The 21,030-nt window shown below is 44.2% G+C and overlaps 2 protein-coding genes across 2 annotated transcripts; one reads left to right on the top strand and one right to left on the bottom strand.

Annotated features, from left to right (window-relative positions):
• Window positions 1–703: 703 nt before the first annotated feature.
• Window positions 704–2,755, bottom strand: LOC132888816 (zinc finger and SCAN domain-containing protein 32-like). The gene is made up of 3 exons (XM_060924910.1): window positions 2,709–2,755; window positions 1,836–2,604; window positions 704–809 (listed from the first exon to the last, which is right to left on the bottom strand). Exons 1-3 carry the CDS (start codon window positions 2,753–2,755, stop codon window positions 792–794), a joined length of 834 nt encoding a protein of 277 aa, XP_060780893.1. The 3' UTR covers window positions 704–791.
• Window positions 2,756–4,271: 1,516 nt separating this feature from the next.
• mgst3b (microsomal glutathione S-transferase 3b) lies at window positions 4,272–20,556 on the top strand. Its single transcript, XM_060924600.1, has 4 exons — window positions 4,272–4,552; window positions 15,843–15,965; window positions 17,601–17,673; window positions 20,084–20,556. Exons 1-4 carry the CDS (start codon window positions 4,427–4,429, stop codon window positions 20,182–20,184), a joined length of 423 nt encoding a protein of 140 aa, XP_060780583.1. The 5' UTR covers window positions 4,272–4,426; the 3' UTR covers window positions 20,185–20,556.
• The last annotated feature ends 474 nt before the right edge of the window (window positions 20,557–21,030 follow it).

Genomic DNA, 21,030 nt, shown 5'->3' with positions numbered 1-21,030 from the left:
GCACTGCAGTAAATATAGCGTTGTTTACACACCAATCGGAAAATATCGGAAAGGACCGAAGTATTCCGAATAGTTTATTTAGCGGGTAAAACAGTTTTGTGAACTATTATATCATTGGTCACTGAACCGGAAGACAGTGCATCTCAACCAATCGAGTGAAGTGTTTTAAAAATACCCAAAAGCACATGGCATATCATTCTGTCTCATCCAAACAATGTCAAAACGTGTGGTCACGTTGAAAGACCTTTGGACGAAAAAAAGAAAACAAAACGAAGACACAGAAGTGACAGATACTAATCCAGCCGACATTACACAACCCGATACAAGTACTACCAATGAACCAACCAAGAAAACGAAATATGAAACCGAAGTCGACGATGTTACCACCGAAGTGACAGTCCAGGCAGATACGAGTTCAGCTGTCGTTATCGTCGATGAACCTGAGGCAATGGGGACGAAATCGAAACGCGATGAAACTAAAGACAATGCAACGAAGGAAAAAAAAACTAAGTATGAACACACATTATTACATTTTTAAAGTTCAGATCTGATCATAATGTTTGTGCAATAATATAAACTGTGGATAAGTGTTTGCTGATATGGTTTTCATATCACTGTGTAGCAACTCGGATGGGTGGGTGGAGCACAGAAGGACGGCAGGCCAGAACTGAGTTCACAAACACGTTTATTACAGCTTTTCAGCCTTAACTATACTTTGATCAACATATACACACGCCACACACACACGTGTTCTGGTCGGGAGAGAGCCTGCTCTGCTCTCGCTCTCTTCTTTAAATAGGGCGCGGCTCCTGGGAAGACACACAAACACAGGTTAATTCACATCAGGTGTAGTGATTCTGCCACTTACCTTCCCTGACTCCGCCCTCCGGTCACAGACCGACGCTTGACCACGCCCCCACTGCCACACACTGTATTAAAGGATATGTACCTATAGTGCCATAATTATGGACGAGATCCATCCCAATTCTTTCGAACGGGGTCTCGATTAATGGTAGAGGGCGCAAAGGCGCTTTTGGAATGGCCGCTGGATTTACTAACTGGCATTCGCGGCATGCTGTACACCACCTACGGACATCGCCGCGAATCACTGGCCAATAGAACCGGGCCATTATTCGGGCTAGTGTTTTATCCTGCCCTAAGTGTCCAGCCGTGGGATTAAAGTGAGCCGCCTGGAATACCAATTCCCGGCGGCTTTTCGGAATCAAAAGCTGTGTGACTTGGTCTTTAGTTTGAGTGTCCTGCGTCACTCGGTATAATCTATCCTTCATAATTGCGAAGTAGGGGAAGGACGGGGTGGCGTTTGGCTGGAGCATCTGACCATCGATTACTCTCACTTGGTCAAATGCATGCCACAGAGTCTCGTCTCGCGACTGCTCTAATGGGAAATCCGCGAGGAATTCCCCGAGAGAGAGAGGAGGGGCCGGCGACTCCTCACTCTGACGTGGAGCTGAGGTAGACGGCTTTGTGACAGCTGCTCCCGCCAACGCGACACCGGGACCTCCCCCTGTTAAACTATGGCAGGACCCACTCTTCACTAAATGACTCATTAATTCCCGAAATCCCGGCCAATCAGTCCCCAAAATTATAGAGTGGGTGAGGCGAGGATTAACCGCCGCCTTTACTATAAATTTCTCCCCTCGAAACAGAATGTGAACTTACACTAAAGGGTAGCTGTGAACATCCCCGTGCACACACAACACCTTCACCAATTGTGCTCCCCCCAATGCCTCGTCTTGCACCAGGCTTTGGTGGATTGAAGTCTGATTACAACCAGAATCTACCAACGCCTGATACGTATCCCCTTGGATACTCACCGGTATGCGATACGCTCCGGCCCGATCGAGGGCGGCTCCTGGCGCGTCGGGGATCCGAACCACTGCGCCCACCTCCATTACCGAGCACTGCTGTTGGAGGTGGCCCGGCTCCCCGAAGCACCAGAAAACCGGCCCGGGCTCCCTCTCTGCACTGGTGCTCTGGGGCTCACTCACCTGAGGGGGGGGAGAGACAGACACAGACGGGAGGAACGGGAGGGCACCGCGGGTGCGGCGGGCCGGCTGGGGTGGGGCCGGCCCCCGCCTCCATGGTGGGGGAACGGGGCGAGGACGAGACACAGGAGGAGAGGGAGAGAGAGAGAGAGAGGGGGGGGGAGAATAGGTTGTTTGCTGTCTTGCCGTCGGGACAGCCGCCAAATGGTCCTCCGCCAGCTCGATTGCCTGATCCAGCGACGCTGGGTGGTGGCACTGGACCCACTCTGCAGCTCCGGCTGGTACATGCGCGATGAACTGCTCCAGCGCCACCTGGTCGATGATCCCCTCGGCGTCGTGGTTGTCGGCCCTCAACCACTGCCCGCAGGCGTCCCGGAGTTGCTGGCCAAACGCGAACGGCCAGCGGACTTCCTCCAATTGCAACGCGCGGAAGCGCTGCCGTTGTTGCTCGGGGGTGCACCCCACACGCTGGAGGACAGCCCGGCGAAGGTCCGTGTAGGCCAGCCGGTGGTCAGCGAGGAGCTGTAGCGCGGCCAGCTGCGCCTCTCCCGTTAGCAGGGGGAAGAGGCGCGCCGTTCCATCAGCCACCCCGAGGTCTCTGCAACCTGTTCAAAGAGCGTGAGGAAGGCCTCGGGGTCGTCCTGCGGGCCCATCTTCGTCAGGGTGAAGGGGGCCGGTCCCGCGGCGGTGGACCCTGCCGACGCGAGGAGGTGCCAGAACGCATGTCGCTCCTCCTGCTGAGCCAGCATCAGGGCCTCGAACCGCTGTTCCTGTTCCCTCCGGAGGGCGACTAGTGCCTGGTGCTGGCTTTGCTGGGCCGTGGTGAGGGCGTGGACCAGCTCGGCGAAAGGGGAGGACTCCATGGGGCTGTTTTCTCCTGCGCTCCGTCCCGGGTTTCAGCACCACTGTAGCAACTCGGATGGGTGGGTGGAGCACAGAAGGATGGAAGGCCAGAACTGAGTTCACAAACATGTTTATTACAGCTTTTCAGCCTTAACTATACTTTGATCAACAGATACACACACACACACATGCCACACACACACGTGTTCTGGTCGGGCGAGAGCCTGCTCTGCTCTCGCTCTCTTCCTTAAATAGGGCGCGGCTCCTGGGAAGACACACAAACACAGGTTAAGTCACATCAGGTGTAGTGATTCTGCCACTTTCCTTCCCTGACTCCGCCCTCCGGTCACAGACCGATGCTTGACCACGCCCCCACTGCCACACACTGTATTAAAGGATATGTATAGTGCCATAATTATGATATTATATAGATTAACATCTGATATGAATGTTTGTTACATGTATTTAGTTTTATTAATAAAACTGTTCTGTTTATAGATGTACTCTTGAAAATATCTACCAATGTATTACTTATTTTTCTGTCCCCACTAACTGGAACAAATGAGGGATATTTTTACCCATGTTAATATTTTCTCTGGGTGGCACGGTGGTGTAGTGGTTAGCGCTGTCGCCTCACAGCAAGAAGGTCCGGGTTCGAGCCCCGTGGCCGGCGAGGGCCTTTCTGTGCGGAGTTTGCATGTTCTCCCCGTGTCCGCGTGGGTTTCCTCCGGGTGCTCCGGTTTCCCCCACAGTCCAAAGACATGCAGGTTAGGTTAACTGGTGACTCTAAATTGACCGTAGGTGTGAATGGTTGTCTATGTGTCAGCCCTGTAATGACCTGGCGACTTGTCCAGGGTGTACCCCACCTTTCGCCCGTAGTCAGCTGGGATAGGCTCCAGCTTGCCTGCGACCCTGTAGGACAGGATAAAGCGGCTAGAGATAATGAGATGAGATGAATATTTTCTCTCCCGTTTCTACAACTAGTGAGGGACCTGTCCCCTATTTTCAAATTCCTAGATTAGGCTCTGTTGATATTTAAAGGAAAATAAAATTACAGACTCCTCAAGGGCCCTCCCCCCGACTTGGGGCCCTGGTAACTCAGTCCCCCGACGCCCCTGCATATCAGATTGCAACCAAGCCCTTTATGAGAATGCATGATAACGGTGGAACTTTGGCTCCAAGTGTCCTGGTGAGTCAGGTTTTTGATTCAGCCCACCATATAAGTCGGCGGCTCCTTACTGAAGCAGCACCTACACGATTAATTATAATTTCTCTCCTAAACAGTAAAACAGTCTCTTATCCTATGCCTAGAAATCGTTGTTTTAACACGGCTCCTGGACTACATGTGAATCGACTCTCAATTAATGTTCGCTTGAAGGAGCCGATTCCATCCACAAACGACACATCGCGCATTTTATCGCGAGACTTCGCGGCCAGTTGTAGTCCACGCTTGTTCCCTTTGTACTGAGATAAATCGCTTACAGCAGCGTGACTGTGCAGTTTATCTTCCTGTTAAATAGCCCAAGCGTGTGCATAGAGCTCGTCGTAAAGAAAGGTTTTGCCTGGAGCGTTGAACGATGGAGATTCTGGACATCCTGCCTGCCAACTTCGGCTTCGCGATTCTGACTTACTTCTACAGCTGGATCATGCTGACTTACCTGGGCGTTCAGGTGGGACGCGCGCGGAAGAAATATGACGTCAAGGTGAGCTGGCCAAGTGTAATGGGCTGCAGAACATGTGTACTACTACTTCTTTAAAAAAAAAGAGAGAGAGAGAGAGAGAGAGAAAAGAGGTGGTTTTTTTGCAGAGCTGTAGATAGGGAGTTCAGACAAAAATGTGAAGTAAAACTGAAATGATTAATCTTTGAAATATGCTGATTAATAAAAAAAAATCAGGCAAATCCTTGAACCAGTGGTTCAGGTTTTATGGATATTTTATGGTGTTGGATTTTGATCTTGGCGGCACGGTGGTGTAGTGGTTAGCGCTGTCGCCTCACAGCAAGAAGGTCCTGGGTTCGAGCCCCAGGGCCGGCGAGGGCCTTTCTGTGCGGAGTTTGCATGTTCTCCCCGTGTCCGCGTGGGTTTCCTCCGGGTGCTCCGGTTTCCCCCACAGTCCAAAGACATGCAGGTTAGGTTAACTGGTGACTCTAAATTGACCGTAGGTGTGAATGTGAGTGTGAATGGTTGTCTGTGTCTATGTGTCAGCCCTGTGATGACCTGGCCAGCAGCAAGGACCCTTTTTTAAAAAAAAAAAAAGAAAAAAATGCTAATCCTGGGAACAAAGCTGTTAAATTTGACAGTTTTCTGTGCTACATTGTTTGTTGGGCGGCACGGTGGTGTAGTGGTTAGCGCTGTCGCCTCACAGCAAGAAGGTCCTGGGTTCGAGCCCCGGGGCCGGCGAGGGCCTTTCTGTGTGGAGTTTGCATGTTCTCCCCGTGTCCGCGTGGGTTTCCTCCGGGTGCTCCGGTTTCCCCCACAGTCCAAAGACATGCAGGTTAGGTTAACTGGTGACTCTAAATTGACCGTAGGTGTGAATGTGAGTGTGAATGGTTGTTTGTGTCTATGTGTCAGCCCTGTGATGACCTGGCGACTTGTCCAGGGTGTACCCCGCCTTTCGCCCATAGTCAGCTGGGATAGGCTCCAGCTTGCCTGCGACCCTGTAGAAGGATAAAGCGGCTAGAGATAATGAGATGAGATGAGACTTTGTTTGTTTGTTTGTTTGTTTGTTTGTTTTTCCCCACAGAATCCAGGCGTTTAATTTCTTTAACTCCCTGCATAATCAGTAAGACTACTTAGCATAAAATTATCTAATTTGCATAGTTTATGAGGATCAATCAGTCAAATTTTATTTATATAGCCCTTTACAAGAACCAAAGTGCTTTACATCAAAGCCATAAAACAGAACAACAAAACACATAAAAACACAGGTTTTAACTGCGGAAGGTGCACAGTAAAATCCCCAGTGTTGAATTAACACCCAGAGTGTTGATTTAACACCCTACTGTGTTTATATATGTCCAATTGGACACAAATGAACACTGAAAGTGTTAATTCAACACTGGGGAATTTGCTGTGCGCCACCGTGCTGCAGATTACAAAAAGCCTTTCAGAAGTACATGAAATGAAACAGACGAAACGAAGCACCTCTCAAAAACAACACTCCCCTAGTCAGGATTGTATGCCAATCTAAAAAAGTAGGTCTTTGATTTAAAAAGGCCGGGATCAATAGTGGTGCGAGTGTCGGGGGGCAGATTGTTCCACAGTCTGGGAACAGCGACAGCAAAAGAACGATCACCCCACTGTTTATATCTCGACCTTGGAACTTCTAACAGAAGCTGACCCGAAGAACGCAGGGCCCTACCATGATCACGAATAGTTAAAATCTCAGACTAGTAAGAGGGAGCCAGGCCATTGATGGCATTAAAAACAAACAGGAGTTTAAAATCAATTCTAAAATAGACTGGAAGCCAATGGAGTGACGACAACACAGGAGTAATGTCTTCACGTCTAGACGTGCTTGTTAAAAATCGGGCCGCAGCGTTCTGTGCAAGTTGAAGATGTAAAATTGAAGACTGGCTGAGGCCAACATACAGGACATTACAATAGTCATCAGTAGGTTTTCTTTTTACTATATTACTTGAATAATGTCTGGAATTTTCTGTGGGTGGCGGCACGGTGGTGTAGTTGTTAGCACTGCCTCACAGTAGTAAGAAGGTTCTGGGTTTGAGCCCAGTGGCTGATGGAGGGCCTTTCTGATAGCCCTTTTCCACCAAATCAGTTCCAGGGCTGGTTCGGGGCCAGTGCTTAGTTTGGAACCGGGTTTTCTGTTTCCACTGACAAAGAACTGGCTCTGGGCCAGAAAAAACGGTTCCAGGGTAGCACTAGCTCTTTGCTGGGCCAGAGGAAAGAACCGGTTACATCAGCGGGGGGGGGCGGAGTTGTTAAGACCAACAACAATAGCAAGATCGCAAAAGGTTGCCGTTTTTAAATAAGCGACGAGATATCATGGATGCAGTAAAGCAGCAGTCATCCGTTGTTGTTGCTGCTGCTGCTTCTTTTTCTCCATGTTGTTGTTGCTTCGATGTTCGCGCCAAGGTTTATGCAAACGCAGCGACGTAACTGGTGTATACAGTGACGTAATGACGTGGCTCCCCTTAGCACCCTGAGCTATGGAAAAGCAAACTGGTTCTCAGCTGGCTCGCAAGTTGAACAACTGTGAACCAGCACCAGCGCTGGCCCCAAACCAGCCCTGGAACTGATTTGGTGGAAAAGGGGTACGTGTCTGTGTGTGTTTCCTCCACAGTCCAAAGACATACAGGTTAGACTAATTGGTGGCTCTAAATTGACTGTGAGTGTGAATGGTTCTGTGTCTGTGTTAGTCCTGCGATGACCCGGCGACTTGTCCAGGGTGTACCCCACCTCTCGCCCATAGTCAGCTGGGATAGGCTCTAGCTTGTCTGCAACCCTGTAGGACACGATAAGCAGCTACAGATAATGGATGGATGGATTTTCTGTGGGCGGCGGCACGGTGGTGTAGTTGTTAGCACTGTCTCACAGTAAGAAGGTTCTGGGTTTGAGCCCAGTGGCTGATGGAGGGCCTTTCTGTGTGGAGTTTGCATGTTCTCTGTGTCTGTGTGGATTTCCTCCACAGTCCAAAGACATGCAGGTTAGGCTAACTGGTGGCTCTAAATTGACCGTAGGTGTGAATGTGAGTGTGAATGGTTGTTTGTGTCTATGGCTACGTTCACACTGCAGGCTGAAGTGACTCAAATCCGATCTTTTCGCCCATATGTGACCTGTATCCGATCTTTTATTGACAATATGAACGACACAGATCCGATTTTTTCAAATCCGACCCAGGCCGTTTGGATATGTGGTCCTAATTCCGATTCCTATCCGCTCTTTTCATATGCGACTTCAGTCTGAACCGCCAGGTCACATTCATCCGACTTACACGTCATCAACAAGCCACAAACGTCACTATTCTGCGCTGAAGTAGGCGGCGGGTCTCTCAAAAAAAGTTTCAACAACATGGCGCATAATCACGGGTGCAGATAGAGGGTGGGACTCGTCCCACCCAGATTTAAATTCACCTCGCTCGGTCCCCCCCCCCACTTATAGGGAGGAAAAAACGTCTATGCTGTCTTTCTTTGCATAAGGCAAACCTCACGGAAAAAATCAAAAGACTAATTACCATTCGGTTTATTGAGGTGCACGGCAGTGTATACATAGTTGCAACAACTCACATAAAACAAAACAAAGACTGATATTCGGTTGGTTGAGCTGCGCAGACTGCACAGGTTGCGAGCTCGGTTGCTATGGTAACCCACAACAAGTTTGACAGGCATGTTGGGGTTGGTTTGCTGGCAGTTTTGTGTCCCCCCCCCCCCCCCCCCCAGTTTTTTGTCCCCCGCAGTTCAAAAAACGTATCTGCGCCCCTGCGCATGACACCAATGCGAGGGACGCTTCGGGCTGTGAAGGTTCTGAATCTTCTCAATGGAAGGACGCAGAGGTTAGGGAGCTGATTTCCATTTGGGGGGATACAGCTATTCAAGCTAGATTGGATGGGTCATACCGCAACCGGGCGGTTTTACTTCCGTAAACACTGGCCATGCTCACTGCGTGTGACGTCGTTGTATCCTGCAATGCGCATGCGGAACACTTTTAGGTCGCTTTTCGTTCATACTGAGGATCACATACAAGTCGCATATATTTGTTAATGTGAACGACCTCACAAAAAAATCGGATTTCACAAAAAAATCGGAATTGAGCATTAAGCCTTGCAGTGTGAACGTAGCGTATGTGTCAGCCCTGTGATGATCTGGCAACTTGTCCAGGGTGTACCCCACCTCTCACCCATAGTCAACTGGGATAGGCTCCAGCTTGCCCACGACCCTGCACAGGATAAGCGGTTACAGTGGATGGATGGATTTTCTGTGGGCCATGAACATATTTTTAAAGTGTCTCAACCAGCTAATTTGCATATGGGTCCATCTAAGAAACTGGTCTCTCATTTGGGACATTATTGTAAAAAAAAAAAAAAATTCTAATTTAACTTTTTTGCATTTACTTAACACTCAATGTTTCTTTTGTCATGTTTAATAAGAATAAAGATGGCCTCTTGCTTTATCTGGAGTCCGCTGTGGAAAATTTTAACGATGTTCTGAAGTTCACTTGCGTATAATGGAAACATGTATGCATTTAATAACCAAGGAATATCTTTTTCTGTACATAATTTGTTTCTTTAAATGTAATTATTGGACAGAAAAACAAACATATTTATTATTTTTAAGTTTTACTCCTTAGTTTCAAATGTGGGGTGGCACGGTGGTGTAGTGGTTAGCCCTCTTTGGTGTATATAAAGTCAGGAAACAAAACCACATTTTGTTCTGTAAAATCCATTTATTTTTATAAGAATATCCCAGGCGGCACGGTGGTGTAGTGGTTAGCGCTGTCGCCTCACAGCAAGAAGGTCCGGGTTCGAGCTCCATGGCCGGCGAGGGCCTTTCTGTGCGGAGTTTGCATGTTCTCCCCGTGTCCGCGTGGGTTTCCTCCGGGTGCTCCAGTTTCCCCCACAGTCCAAAGACATGCAAGTTAGGTTAACTGGTGACTCTAAATTGACCATAGGTGTGAATGGTTGTCTGTATCTATGTGTCAGCCCTGTGATGACCTGGCGACTTGTCCAGGGTGTACCCTGCCTTTCGCCCGCAGTCAGCTGAGATAGGCTCCAGCTTGCCTGCGTGAAGCCATTGACCTGATTTAAAAGTAAAACAGCTTAATAATTTTTATTAGAAAATTTTGAATAAATTTAGAATCAATCCACAGGTATTGAAGGTTGTTTTTAAAAAAGTATCAAGATAATTAATTAAAACAAGAAATGGTAGCAATGCGTATACCAAAGCTCATCTGAAAGATTTAGTGCAGTCACAAAGCATTCTCAATCTTCACAGAAAAATACTAATTACAGCAAATGATTCCTGTAACATTCTTGTGCATTTTAAAATATATTGGCATTAAAAATTTGATGTGATTACAATCAGGGTTGTCCCGATCCGATATTAGGATCGGATCGGCCGCCGATATCAGCAAAAAATGCGCATCGGGATCGGATCGGCAGGCGCGGAAAAATTCCGATCCAGACTCCCGATCCATTTTTAAAAAAAACTCCGCTCCGGGTTTTCCAGCGCACCGATTTAGATAATCCATTCCAGTTTTTTGCTCTGGTTTCCCCAAAATCCGGTCCGCATTTTCCAGCACACCTTCAGCACCAGCATTAGCGTCTTACAATTTACCTCAGTGGCATCTTCTACATTATCACGGCGATGTAAATTTAGCAGTAGTTTCACGGTAAAGATGTCAGCTGTGTGGGATCATTTTACCCTAAAGGACGACAAAGACGAAGAGGTGGAGTGCAACATATGCCACAATAAAGTCAGGCGTGGTGGTAAAGCTGTAAGAAGTTTTAATACAACCAACTTAATAAAGCATTTAGCAAAATACCACCATAAAGAACACGAAGAGTATCTTAAAAAAACTGCAGACAAAAAGAAAGGTCCTACACAACTAACACTAGCAGATTGGGGAGTAGAAGGCATTTTTGTTTTTAAATAGTTTACAGTATTATTTGCACTGATTTTTAAAGCCTTGGTTTACACTTGTTCAAGAGAAGAGTACTGATGCTGAGTTAATAGACTATATTATAGATACAGATAAGGTTGTTTATGTGCTTTGCTTTTTTGATACAGTTTACAGTCTTATTTGCACTTTTTACTGACCACTGATGCCATTTCTGTTTTTTTATTTATAATGCTGTCTATTTTGTGTTTATCCCTGAATAAACAGGTCAGTTTCTTGTTATCAACCATTGTGTATTATTCAAACTCACCTAATTCAGCTGGCTAGCTGTTCTCAAGAGTACTAAAACCCTTTTCAACATGAGTCTGACAACTAGGTAAGGAAGGTAAATAACTTTGAACTTTAATACATGCTCGGATAGGCCGGTATCGTATCGGCCAGTATCGGTATCGGATCGGAAGTGAAAAAAAAATATCGGTATCGGATCGGAAGTGCAAAAACCTGGATCGGGACATCTCTAATTACAATAAGAATTGATATTAAATTGGACATGAACAAAAAAACCCACTTAATTTTCCCTTTAGGGTGCATTACTTTCAAATGAGCGAAAAACATTTCGGCAGCACTTCCCGTAGATTATCTTTCTTCTCCCTCTGACGGTGTTGCTTCTGGGGGTGTAAGCTCGCCCACCACTTTGCCTTCGCCTGCCTCCACTACTTTCTCTCCTCCTCTTTAGCAGCTCGAGTCAATCTAGGTTGCTTTTTTTTTTGGGCTCTCATCGCCTGCATCCGAAGCCAGAGACAGAACCCCCTTTCCCCCTATCCTCAGTTAGTCAGTACTTCCCCACACTAAACTAAATCTTAAATAGTTCCCAAACTATTGCCTTTTTAATTTCATTCACAAATATAAATTGAAGTCCGGCTAATCCCCTCCAGCTCATCCCGATTATCAATTAGTGTCTAACTTAATTATCTATTGGGGAAAGAAATAAGAATACATCACTCACCTTACACAGTGCACAGAAACTTCCAAGACCAAGCTTAAGGAATAAGGAAGCGCGATCAGACAGCCGACAAAATACACAAACACTACGAAATATGAAAGTAAGATGAAAAAGAAACATTTTACTGCCTTATACTGCAAGACTAAAACAAAATAAAACTGTCAAAACTCACCTTTTCAGTGATAACGTCTGATCTACCCGCGTAACAGACCACAAATGGAAGCACGATCAACTTCTAACTGCCGGAGTGGAAAATTCCATTCTACACATGCAAATTGTTAATGTGTGTCCTTCCGCGCACACAAATAACACGCTACGGTAAAAAATAGACCACAACTCATTTTATAGCTCAGAAATTCACACAAGACCAGCTACCATCGTAACATATTCTGTAAGAAACATATTCTATACCTAACTTTCAGCTTTCATCTTAAAAAACAAAATCACAGATTTATAACTAATTTTTATACAGCGTAGTGATTTTAAGTTACTACTTTTGGTGAGGTAGTGACCTTGACCCTGAGGCTTTCCGTTTCGATCAAAACACGCGATCGTATTGGTTTTGGGTCTGCGGAAAATGGAGTTACAATGGTGAACAAATATTTTGCATGATGTTTTATTACGGTTATGATTATTCTGTGAGCGCACCAATCCTTAGGTGTATAAAGTTACAACTTAAAATACAATTAGTGATAACTGTAGACTTTTCAGTGGACTACAACTTTTTTTAAGGGAATGCAATGTAGTCAACCGTTTATCATGTCCCAGATCAAGCTGCCATTTTTCCACAAATTTGCAGAATTTTTGCCAAATTCTGAATGGAGTATTCACATCAAAGATTTAGTTTTATTTGTATTTTTCATCATTTTATTTCAAATTAAAACCAACATCACTATTCAAAACCGTATAGTTTATTGACTGTGAGTATATTTAGTGGGGCACCCCCACAGTACCCAGTTTCTGAGACAGACCCATATACAGGCTAACTTACTCACATGCATTAATTATGCATACATTTTAAATTATATTCTGTCAGTAATTTTGTCTGAGAATGCTTTCAGTAGCCAAACCATACTTCTGGCAGTCATTTAAAATCTGGCTGTAAACACCATGAAGGAAATATACATATTAGCATATTTTAACCTCATTTGCATATAACTGATGATTCTGAAACGAGGGGTGCTGGTGTTCAGAAGTGGCAAAACACTTGTTCCTCAACTTAAATAATCAAAACGAAAACCCTTCTATCGGGCACAAGAGATCAATCTGTCGCTCTACATATGCTTTTTTTGGGGGGGGGGTTTGGTGCACAGATTGGACAAATTACCTGGAAAATTTGCGACAGATTCGCGAAACTCGCTGACGGTTCAATTGTATGGTTTGAACGAGCTCTAGTATATTTGGTTTGAAATCTGCATACGCACACATCCCGTAATGCACTAGGACAGGGGTTTTCAAAGTGTGGGAGAGTCAGCCCCCCCTCAGAGAGCAAATAAACAACAGCGCCCCCCCCCCCCCCCCCCCCCTACAATTTTTGTTGTTGCTATACTTAATGTTCCATTCGTATTTAAAAAAAAAAAAATGGTTGTTGTACACATTTTTTTTTCTTTTACACATTTTAAACATCTGTGCTTTTTGAAAACATTTTTTTTTACACATTTTAAACATCTGTGCTTTTTTTATTTTTTAAAAACATCTTGTTTTACACATTTTAAACATCTCATAGCACCGTTAGCTAGCACCTCTTGGCAGACAACACACTGTGGCAGTGGAGCATCTTCAGATCCAGTCCATGAAAATCCAAACTTTAAATAATCGTGGTCATACTTCCTTCTTTTTTTGCTTGGCCCAGACTCTGTCTCCTCACTCACTGTAGCTTTAGGTACTAAAATTCGATCCATTTTGTCTCTGGTAAAGGCTAGCTGAAGTTCGCTAAATGTCCGCAATAGTAACTTATTCTGGTTTATTTTTCCTCACGTTGCGCCCCCCTGAAGAACTCTGGCGCCCCCTAGGGGAGGCGCACCCCACACTTTGAAAAGCCCTGCACTAGGGTATCCCCAGTCACATGCCGAAATTTCTTTTTCCTAGCCAATGAGGAACCAGTGTTTGGGGGGAAGCCTTTGAGCTATCAAAACAAGAGCATGTTCCAGACACAGTGCTGTGAGCGCACCTGTCTGGAGCATGTGTAGGTTCAATATATTCATATTTAAGCCAGAGATTAAGCTACGTGCATTAATTTATGTATGGAGCATGTGTAGACATGGGGAAATTAATATTATTAAAACAGATTATGAGCAACGTCAATAAAGTATTAAAAAATCCCTCCGAAAAGGCATGAAACTTGAAAAAAAAATTGGTGCGTTCATTGATTACGCAACCACCATACAGACCGCTGTCTGAACTCACTACTACAGAGCTATCACCAGAACATGTTCTCATGGTTATAACATGGTTATGTAACAATATAAATTATTTATTACATGGCACAAGCTACTTCTGGTAAAATCGTGCACTCTGATTGGTTCCTTGGCAGACAGAATTTTCCTGTAATGCCTGTGGGTGATTACACACTTTTTCTTTCCAAGGCGCCGGCTTTCGGTGTTGCAAAAAAAAACAAAATGGGGGAAAAAAAAAAGATTAATTGGAAATCAGTGTTGTAGTCGAGTCAATAAATCTTGAGTCTGAGTCCAGTCTCGTGTTCCCAGTGTTCAAGTCAAAGTCATTGAGAATTTTTAGAGTCGAGTCCGAGTCCAACACTCCAACTGCACCATTTGACGGTGTCTGTTTCAGCGCCGTTAACATTAGTTTGTTCCTGAACATGACATATGAACAGGTGAATGTGCATTCTCTATCCGGGAGTGTGAAGTATTCAGTCAGAGATGGTTGGGAGACGGATGTAAGTGCAGAAAGTGTGTTTATTAATACAAGTGAAGACAGATAAACAATCCAGAATGGCAGGTAAAATCGTAAAACAGTGAAACAGGCAATAGGTCGAGCGAGGAGCAAACAGGCTATTGTAGACTTGGTAGAATCAAAGACGAGAAACAGGAAATCAGATCAGGAACCCAAACAAGGAAATAAGGCTCGGTAATGTGTCAGCAATGCAACTCAATACTTCGCAAAGTAAGTGTTTTTTCATAGTTTTTATATAGGCGCGCTGCAGGTGCAAATCATTTACGGCACGCGCAAGAGTCCGCTTGGCGCGCGCACTGTCTGGAGCGCACCCGAGAGTCTATCTGATGCACGCGCCAAGGTGCACAGGTGTGACACTCTTACACAAAATTAATCTAGATATAAATATCTCATTATCTCTAGCCGCTTTATCCTGTTCTACAGGGTCGCAGGCGAGCTGGAGCCTATCCCAGTTGACTACGGGTGAAAGGCGGGGTACACCCTGGACAAGTCGCCAGGTCATCACAGGGCTGACACATAGACAACCATTCACACCTACGGTCAATTTAGAGTCACCAGTTAACCTAACCTGCATGTCTTTGGACTGTGGGGGAAACCGGAGCACCCGGAGGAAACCCACGCGGACACGGGGAGAACATGCAAACTCTGCACAGAAAGGCCCTCGCCGGCCACGGGGCTCGAACCCGGACCTTCTTGCTGTGAGGCGACAGCGCTAACCACTACACCACTGTGCCGCCAGATATAAATATCTTATGCCAAATTATTATGGCATGTTACAAAAAATAAAGAAAAAATCCGAGTCCTCGTCTCCAATTTACGAGTCTGAATGCAGTTAATGCACGAGTCCTAGTCAAATCACGAGTCCTTAAAATTGGGGCACGAGTCGGACTCGAGTACTACAAGCCTGTTGGAAATCAAAATGGAATCGAAAACAGCCCAACATTTTTCATGTATTACTCGAGTGTAGAAATAAATTCAGTTTTGAAAACTCTAGCTGTTTATTCTGCATGCGTGACTCAAGTACGTTACAAATATGACATGACTAAAAGCAGCGTCACGTCTCATTATAATGACCGTCTATTTTAATCTTAGAAATAAAAAAGCCGGATAACAAACTCCTTATTAACCTCGCTTGCTCGGTCTTTACGGGAAAATATCAGACCTCGGTCTTTTTGTACAGACCAGCTCGGTCCATAATGTCAGGACCTCAGTCTGATGTTTTCCCGTAAAACCCGAGCACTCGGTTAATAAGTAGTTAATAATGTATGTCAGTTGTTGTGATCTGGCGCTATCGGTCACGTTTGCATTATGATGGATTTTGAATAGTACAAATGTCAGTAGTGTCAGTGCTACAAAGGCGAATATTGCAGTAATGTCATGATTTTTGTACACAAGTTTTTCACACTACTCAGTCTTGTTAATTTGTTTCAGGAATTTGTAAATTTTGTAAAGTTCTGATCCTTGGGTCAAATGTGCATTGTCTTGTCTTGTTTGTGCTTTCAGTACCCCACTATGTACAGCAGTAAGGAGAACGTGTTTAACTGCATCCAAAGAGCTCATCAGAACACACTGGAGGTTTATCCACAGTGGCTGGTTTTCCAGACCATTGCTGCACTAGTATATCCCGTGAGTAGAGAACTCTGTGTCCTCGTTTGATCTTCTCGGTGCCTTGTGGAGGTGGACAGCCGAATCCTATGGAATCAATTTTGTGCCAAAATGTTCATACAATACTTTTGAAATATCAAACAAAAACGACAAATCAAAATACAAAAAAAAGTAAATTTTTTTTTAGACTGGCAAACAAATTATTCATGTGATCTTGCAAAATATCAGTCTATTACTCTTCAGAAACCTTTTATTTTTGTTCCGCGTCTTTCTCAGTTTTGTTTGACGTAATTTATTTTGGTTGCGATTCCAGCTTTCTTGTTTGTGCTCCCTGACTTTTTGCTTGCAGTTTTGGCACAAACTTCACGTATGTGTGGGCTGTCCAGGAATGCATTCCCATTGGGTAACTTGTGTTTGACTGACAGCTACGCTCAGCGATTTTCCCCCGGAAGCTGTTGCGGCCATTTCCTACTCGGATTTTGGCGGACTGTTTGACGAGTGACCGATCCATTGACGGTAAACAAGGATCGAGTGGACTTCAGTGGCGACTATGATATTGAATTAATTCAACAAAGTGTAAGTGCGGGACAAATGTGTTGCAGTAGTACACATTATGCAGGTGTTTCGTGGCAAGTCAAATGTTAGCCTTAGCTCCACTACCCAATATAATAGCTGTCTTGCTAACGTTAAACACAACTGCATAATGTGTACTACTGCAACACATACAACACATTTGTCCCGCACTTACACTTTGTTGAATTAATTCAATATCATAGTCACCACTGAAGTCCACTCGATCCTTGTTTACCGTCAATGGATCGGTCACTCGTCAAACAGTCCGCCAGAATCCGAGTAGGGAATGGCTGAGCGTAGCTGTCAGTCAAACACAAGTTACCCAATGGGAATGCATTCCTGGACAGCCCACCCACATGTCAAGTTTGTGCCAAAACTGCAAGCAAAAAGTCAGGGAGCGCAAACGAGAGCTGGAATCGCAACCAAAATAAATTACGTCAAACAAAACTGAGAGACGCGGAACAAAAATAAAAGGTTTCTGAAGAGTAATAGACTGATATTTTGCATGATCACACGAATAATTTGTTTGCCAGTCTAAAAAATGTGACTTTTTTTTTTTTTTTTGTTATTTTGATTTGTCGTTTTTGTTTGATATTTCAAAAGTATTGTATGAACATTTTGGCACAAAATTGATTCCATAGAATCCTGGCCTGACTGATTTGCTTTTCTGTAATTCGACGTGTGGTTTGGATCACTACTGTAAAAACGGCATCCATTTCTCACTGCATTTAACTTGTATTTTGTTTCTCTGTTTGTTTTACTAGAGAATCAAGTTTCATTCTGATCTAATAAGTTTAACGGTTTAGTCGATGATTAACAGGGCAAACAGAGATGTGATGTGAAGAAGTGGGCAAACAGGGAAGTTTATAATCCCAGAGAAGAACAAAAGAAAGTCAAAATGGACACAACATGAAATAAACTGACAAGCAAAGGGACTGAAGCAAGTCTTTAGGAAAGGAGCAGATTAGATATCTTTCATGTATTATCTGTAATGATGATAAGCAGAAAAAGCATCCAACTTCCTGTTTATAAGGTACTGGAAATTCATTTAGCAATTCTCCCTCCTCCCATCTCTGTATTTAGACGGCTGCCTCTGTGCTGGGAGTTATCTGGGTGACCAGCAGGTTCTCCTATGCCTGGGGTTACTACACTGGCGGTAAGTCCTCTGGTTTTATTGGGGGGTTTTTTTTGTTTTTTTTTTACTCCGTGCCATTAGGAATATGACCTATATACTGGGATCACTTCCACAGGTGGACACAGTACCCAACTTCATTACTTAAGTCAAAGTACAGATCCCACTGGTCAGATGTTACTCCGATACAAGTGAAAGTTGTCCAGTCAAATTTTTACTTAAGTTAAAGTACTTGCTTTTAAAAATACTTAAGTATTAGAAGTACATTTTCTGTCAGTGCATTGTTGTATTATTGCCACAATGCTTACAAAACCTAATGCATCTGAAGCAACTGACTGGATTTACTGACTCGCTTGTAGAACCTGTAGAATAAACACCTTTAAATACAGATTTCTACGTTGTTTATTTGGTAAGATTATGCTAAAACATATTTCTGAAAGCACTTCAGATAAGTTAACGTTAGTCATGTTAGCGTAACTCCATTTTTACATGCTAACAGTGTCCAAGTTAGCTAGCTATGTGTTAACGTTAGTCGTGGACAAGGCGATGGGAGCCTGGCTGGAAAAAACATAGAAAGTCATTGACTAACCAGACTGCATAGCTACGTTTGCAACGTTATCGCTAGCTCTAAAAGCACAGACAACTTCATTACAAGCTTTCTCTTGGAATAAAACGTTTATATCGGTCAATATGCTTCCGCAGGTTGGGCGGCGAGTTTTTGTAGGCTGTGATGTGCTCCGTTTTAGGCAAACAAAGCAAACATTTAAAACGAAACGAATCTTTAATCTGTACAGAAAACTGAAACGTGGGGTCATGGGTGCGTGCATGCGTTCCCCAGAAGTACCGCCTCCTTCCATTCTGCCATCAACTGATCGAGTTCAAATAATGTTGCTGAGAAATCATTGAACTTTGATTTTATACAGTCTATGGACGTGACGTGACCCTAGTGATTACTAACAGGCTGTCTGAATGTTACATACGAAGAAAAAAAATCACGTTTTAGACAAGAAAAGAAAAAAATCCACTTTCAAGGCTGCTTCATAGTAACGAGGACCTTGATAGAAATGTAGTGGAGTGAAAAGTACGAGATTTGACTTTCAAATGGAGTGAAGTTAAAGTCATAAGTTTCCAAAAATAATAATACTCGAGGAAAGTACAGATACTCAAAGTATACTTAAGTATAGTACTCAAGTAAGTGCACTTCGTTACTATCCACCTCTGATCACTTTACTGTATTTCACACTTTTTTTTTTTTTTAAACTGGTTTCGCATGTAACTTTGCAGTGATGCTGTCTGTGTGACCAACACTCAGTCTGATTTGTTCAGTTCCCAACACTTATTCATTAATCTTCACTAAACGCTGGTCAGGGTCACAATGGCTCGAGTCTGTCCTGGGAACACTAGGCGTGAGGCAGGAACACGCCCTGGATTGGATGCACTCATTCACACTGAGGGGTAGTAAATACCCTGTCCACACTAGGGATTTTGTACCGATACGATACTACTTTCGTACCGCAACACCTGTCCACACTAGCAACTATACCGGTACTGTAGCGGTATAACCGTATCGGTACGAAACCCACAAATGTATGGGTTTCGTACCGGTACAGTATCGGTACTGTAGCACTTCGCTGTAGTGTGGACAGATGAAGCGGTTACAAATATAATGCGCATGCGAAAACGAAACGACCGTGGAGCTACATGGAGCAAAGAAAGGGGGGAGAAAGGGAGAGGGGGGGGGAGGGAGGGAGGGGGAAAGTGGGAGGAAGAAAGGAGGAAGGGGGGAAAAGGGAGAGAAAGTGAGGGGAAGAGAAGGGAAGAGGGAGAAAGTGAGGGGGGAGAAAGGGAGATTCATTTTCTTTGTTTCTTTCTCAACTGCCTCGTGCGTTTTATACGATTCGACTGAATAAATGACCACCAGAAATACAGACTGTACATTGACAACAAAAAGCACACACACGTTGTTTCATCCGCCATATATTCTCGGAAGGAAGTTACTCGGTAACCACGGAAACATTTCGTGCACGCGCATTTCAACTTCCGTGAAAGAAAACCGCAAACATTTCTCGCTAGTGTGGACAGATGCACTAAACTGTACCGGTATACTTTGTATCGATACAGTTATACCACTTTCGTACCGGTATAAGTGTGAACACAGCATTAGTGTAGCCAAACTGATGTTTTTTAGGGGGTGGGAGGAAACCAGAGAACCCTAAGGAAATCCATGAAGAACATGAACAGAAAGTCTGACAGTCACCCGAGCTCCGGTGACACTAGCTGTGAAGTGTACAGATCGAATTATTTATTAATGATGATATCTGATCTTAAGATGAAATAGCAAAAGTCCTGACGAGTGACCAAAGGAAGTATGAAGGCACCTCATGTCATCCCAGATGTTTTTATTATGTTCTGTGTCCTCTCTTCTTTCCTCTAGACCCAGCCAAGAGGATGAACGGGGTGTACGGCTACATCGGCCTCTTTGGCGTGATCATCCTGTCCTTGTCTGTTGCTCTGCAACTGCTTGGAGTTATTTAGGAGTGTATAATTAGTTCTACTTTCATACATACCACTGACCAAGGTTTCATTTCAAGACGTCTTCAGATTCCATTTTATAGTTTTCTACTGTGAAAGTTCATTTTTCTGAAAACCTGTGAAAGCTTATTCATAACACTGACCCATGCACTTAGATCGAATGTGGACACAAGTATGAAATGAATTTCTTCTCTAGAACCGTGAACGCTCATTCATACCACTAACCCAGTGTTTCCTTTCGAAAAGCATTTGCTTATTTTTATTTCTATACATCACAAATATGTAGTACACTGAATTTATTTTTAGTATTTCATTTATCTTGTATTTCATGTGTGCAGTTAAAATCAGAATAAAAGCTGATATTTTTATTTTAAACTCTCTCATTAAATCTAAAAAAAAAAAGAGAAGGTGGACAACAAATTATGAATTTCATTCCCATTCTATGAAATAATGTCGGTTGAATTTTTATGAAGATATTCCTTTGGATAGTTTGACTTCACTGTTTCATGAGCATTTAGTCTGTTTTACTTGGACTATGCAGTAAAACCTGATGTTTAAATTAGATTTATGTGTGAAATGAAAGTAATTTGGGCGGCACGGTGGTGTAGTGGTTAGCGCTGTCGCCTCACAGCAAGAAGGTCCGGGTTCGAGCCCCGTGGCCGGCGAGGGCCTTTCTGTGCGGAGTTTGCATGTTCTCCCTGTGTCCGCGTGGGTTTCCTCTGGGTGCTCCGGTTTCCCCCACAGTCCAAAGACATGCAGGTTAGGTTAACTGGTGACTCTACATTGACCGTAGGTGTGAATGTGAGTGTGAATGGTTGTCTGTGTCTATGTGTCAGCCCTGTGATGACC

Source organism: Neoarius graeffei, chromosome 7 (assembly GCF_027579695.1).
Source record: "Neoarius graeffei isolate fNeoGra1 chromosome 7, fNeoGra1.pri, whole genome shotgun sequence".
In the NCBI taxonomy this organism is placed as follows: Eukaryota; Metazoa; Chordata; class Actinopteri; order Siluriformes; family Ariidae; genus Neoarius; species Neoarius graeffei.
Note: the sequence above shows the minus strand (reverse complement) of the source record. Positions and strands in the feature narration are given on the sequence as shown.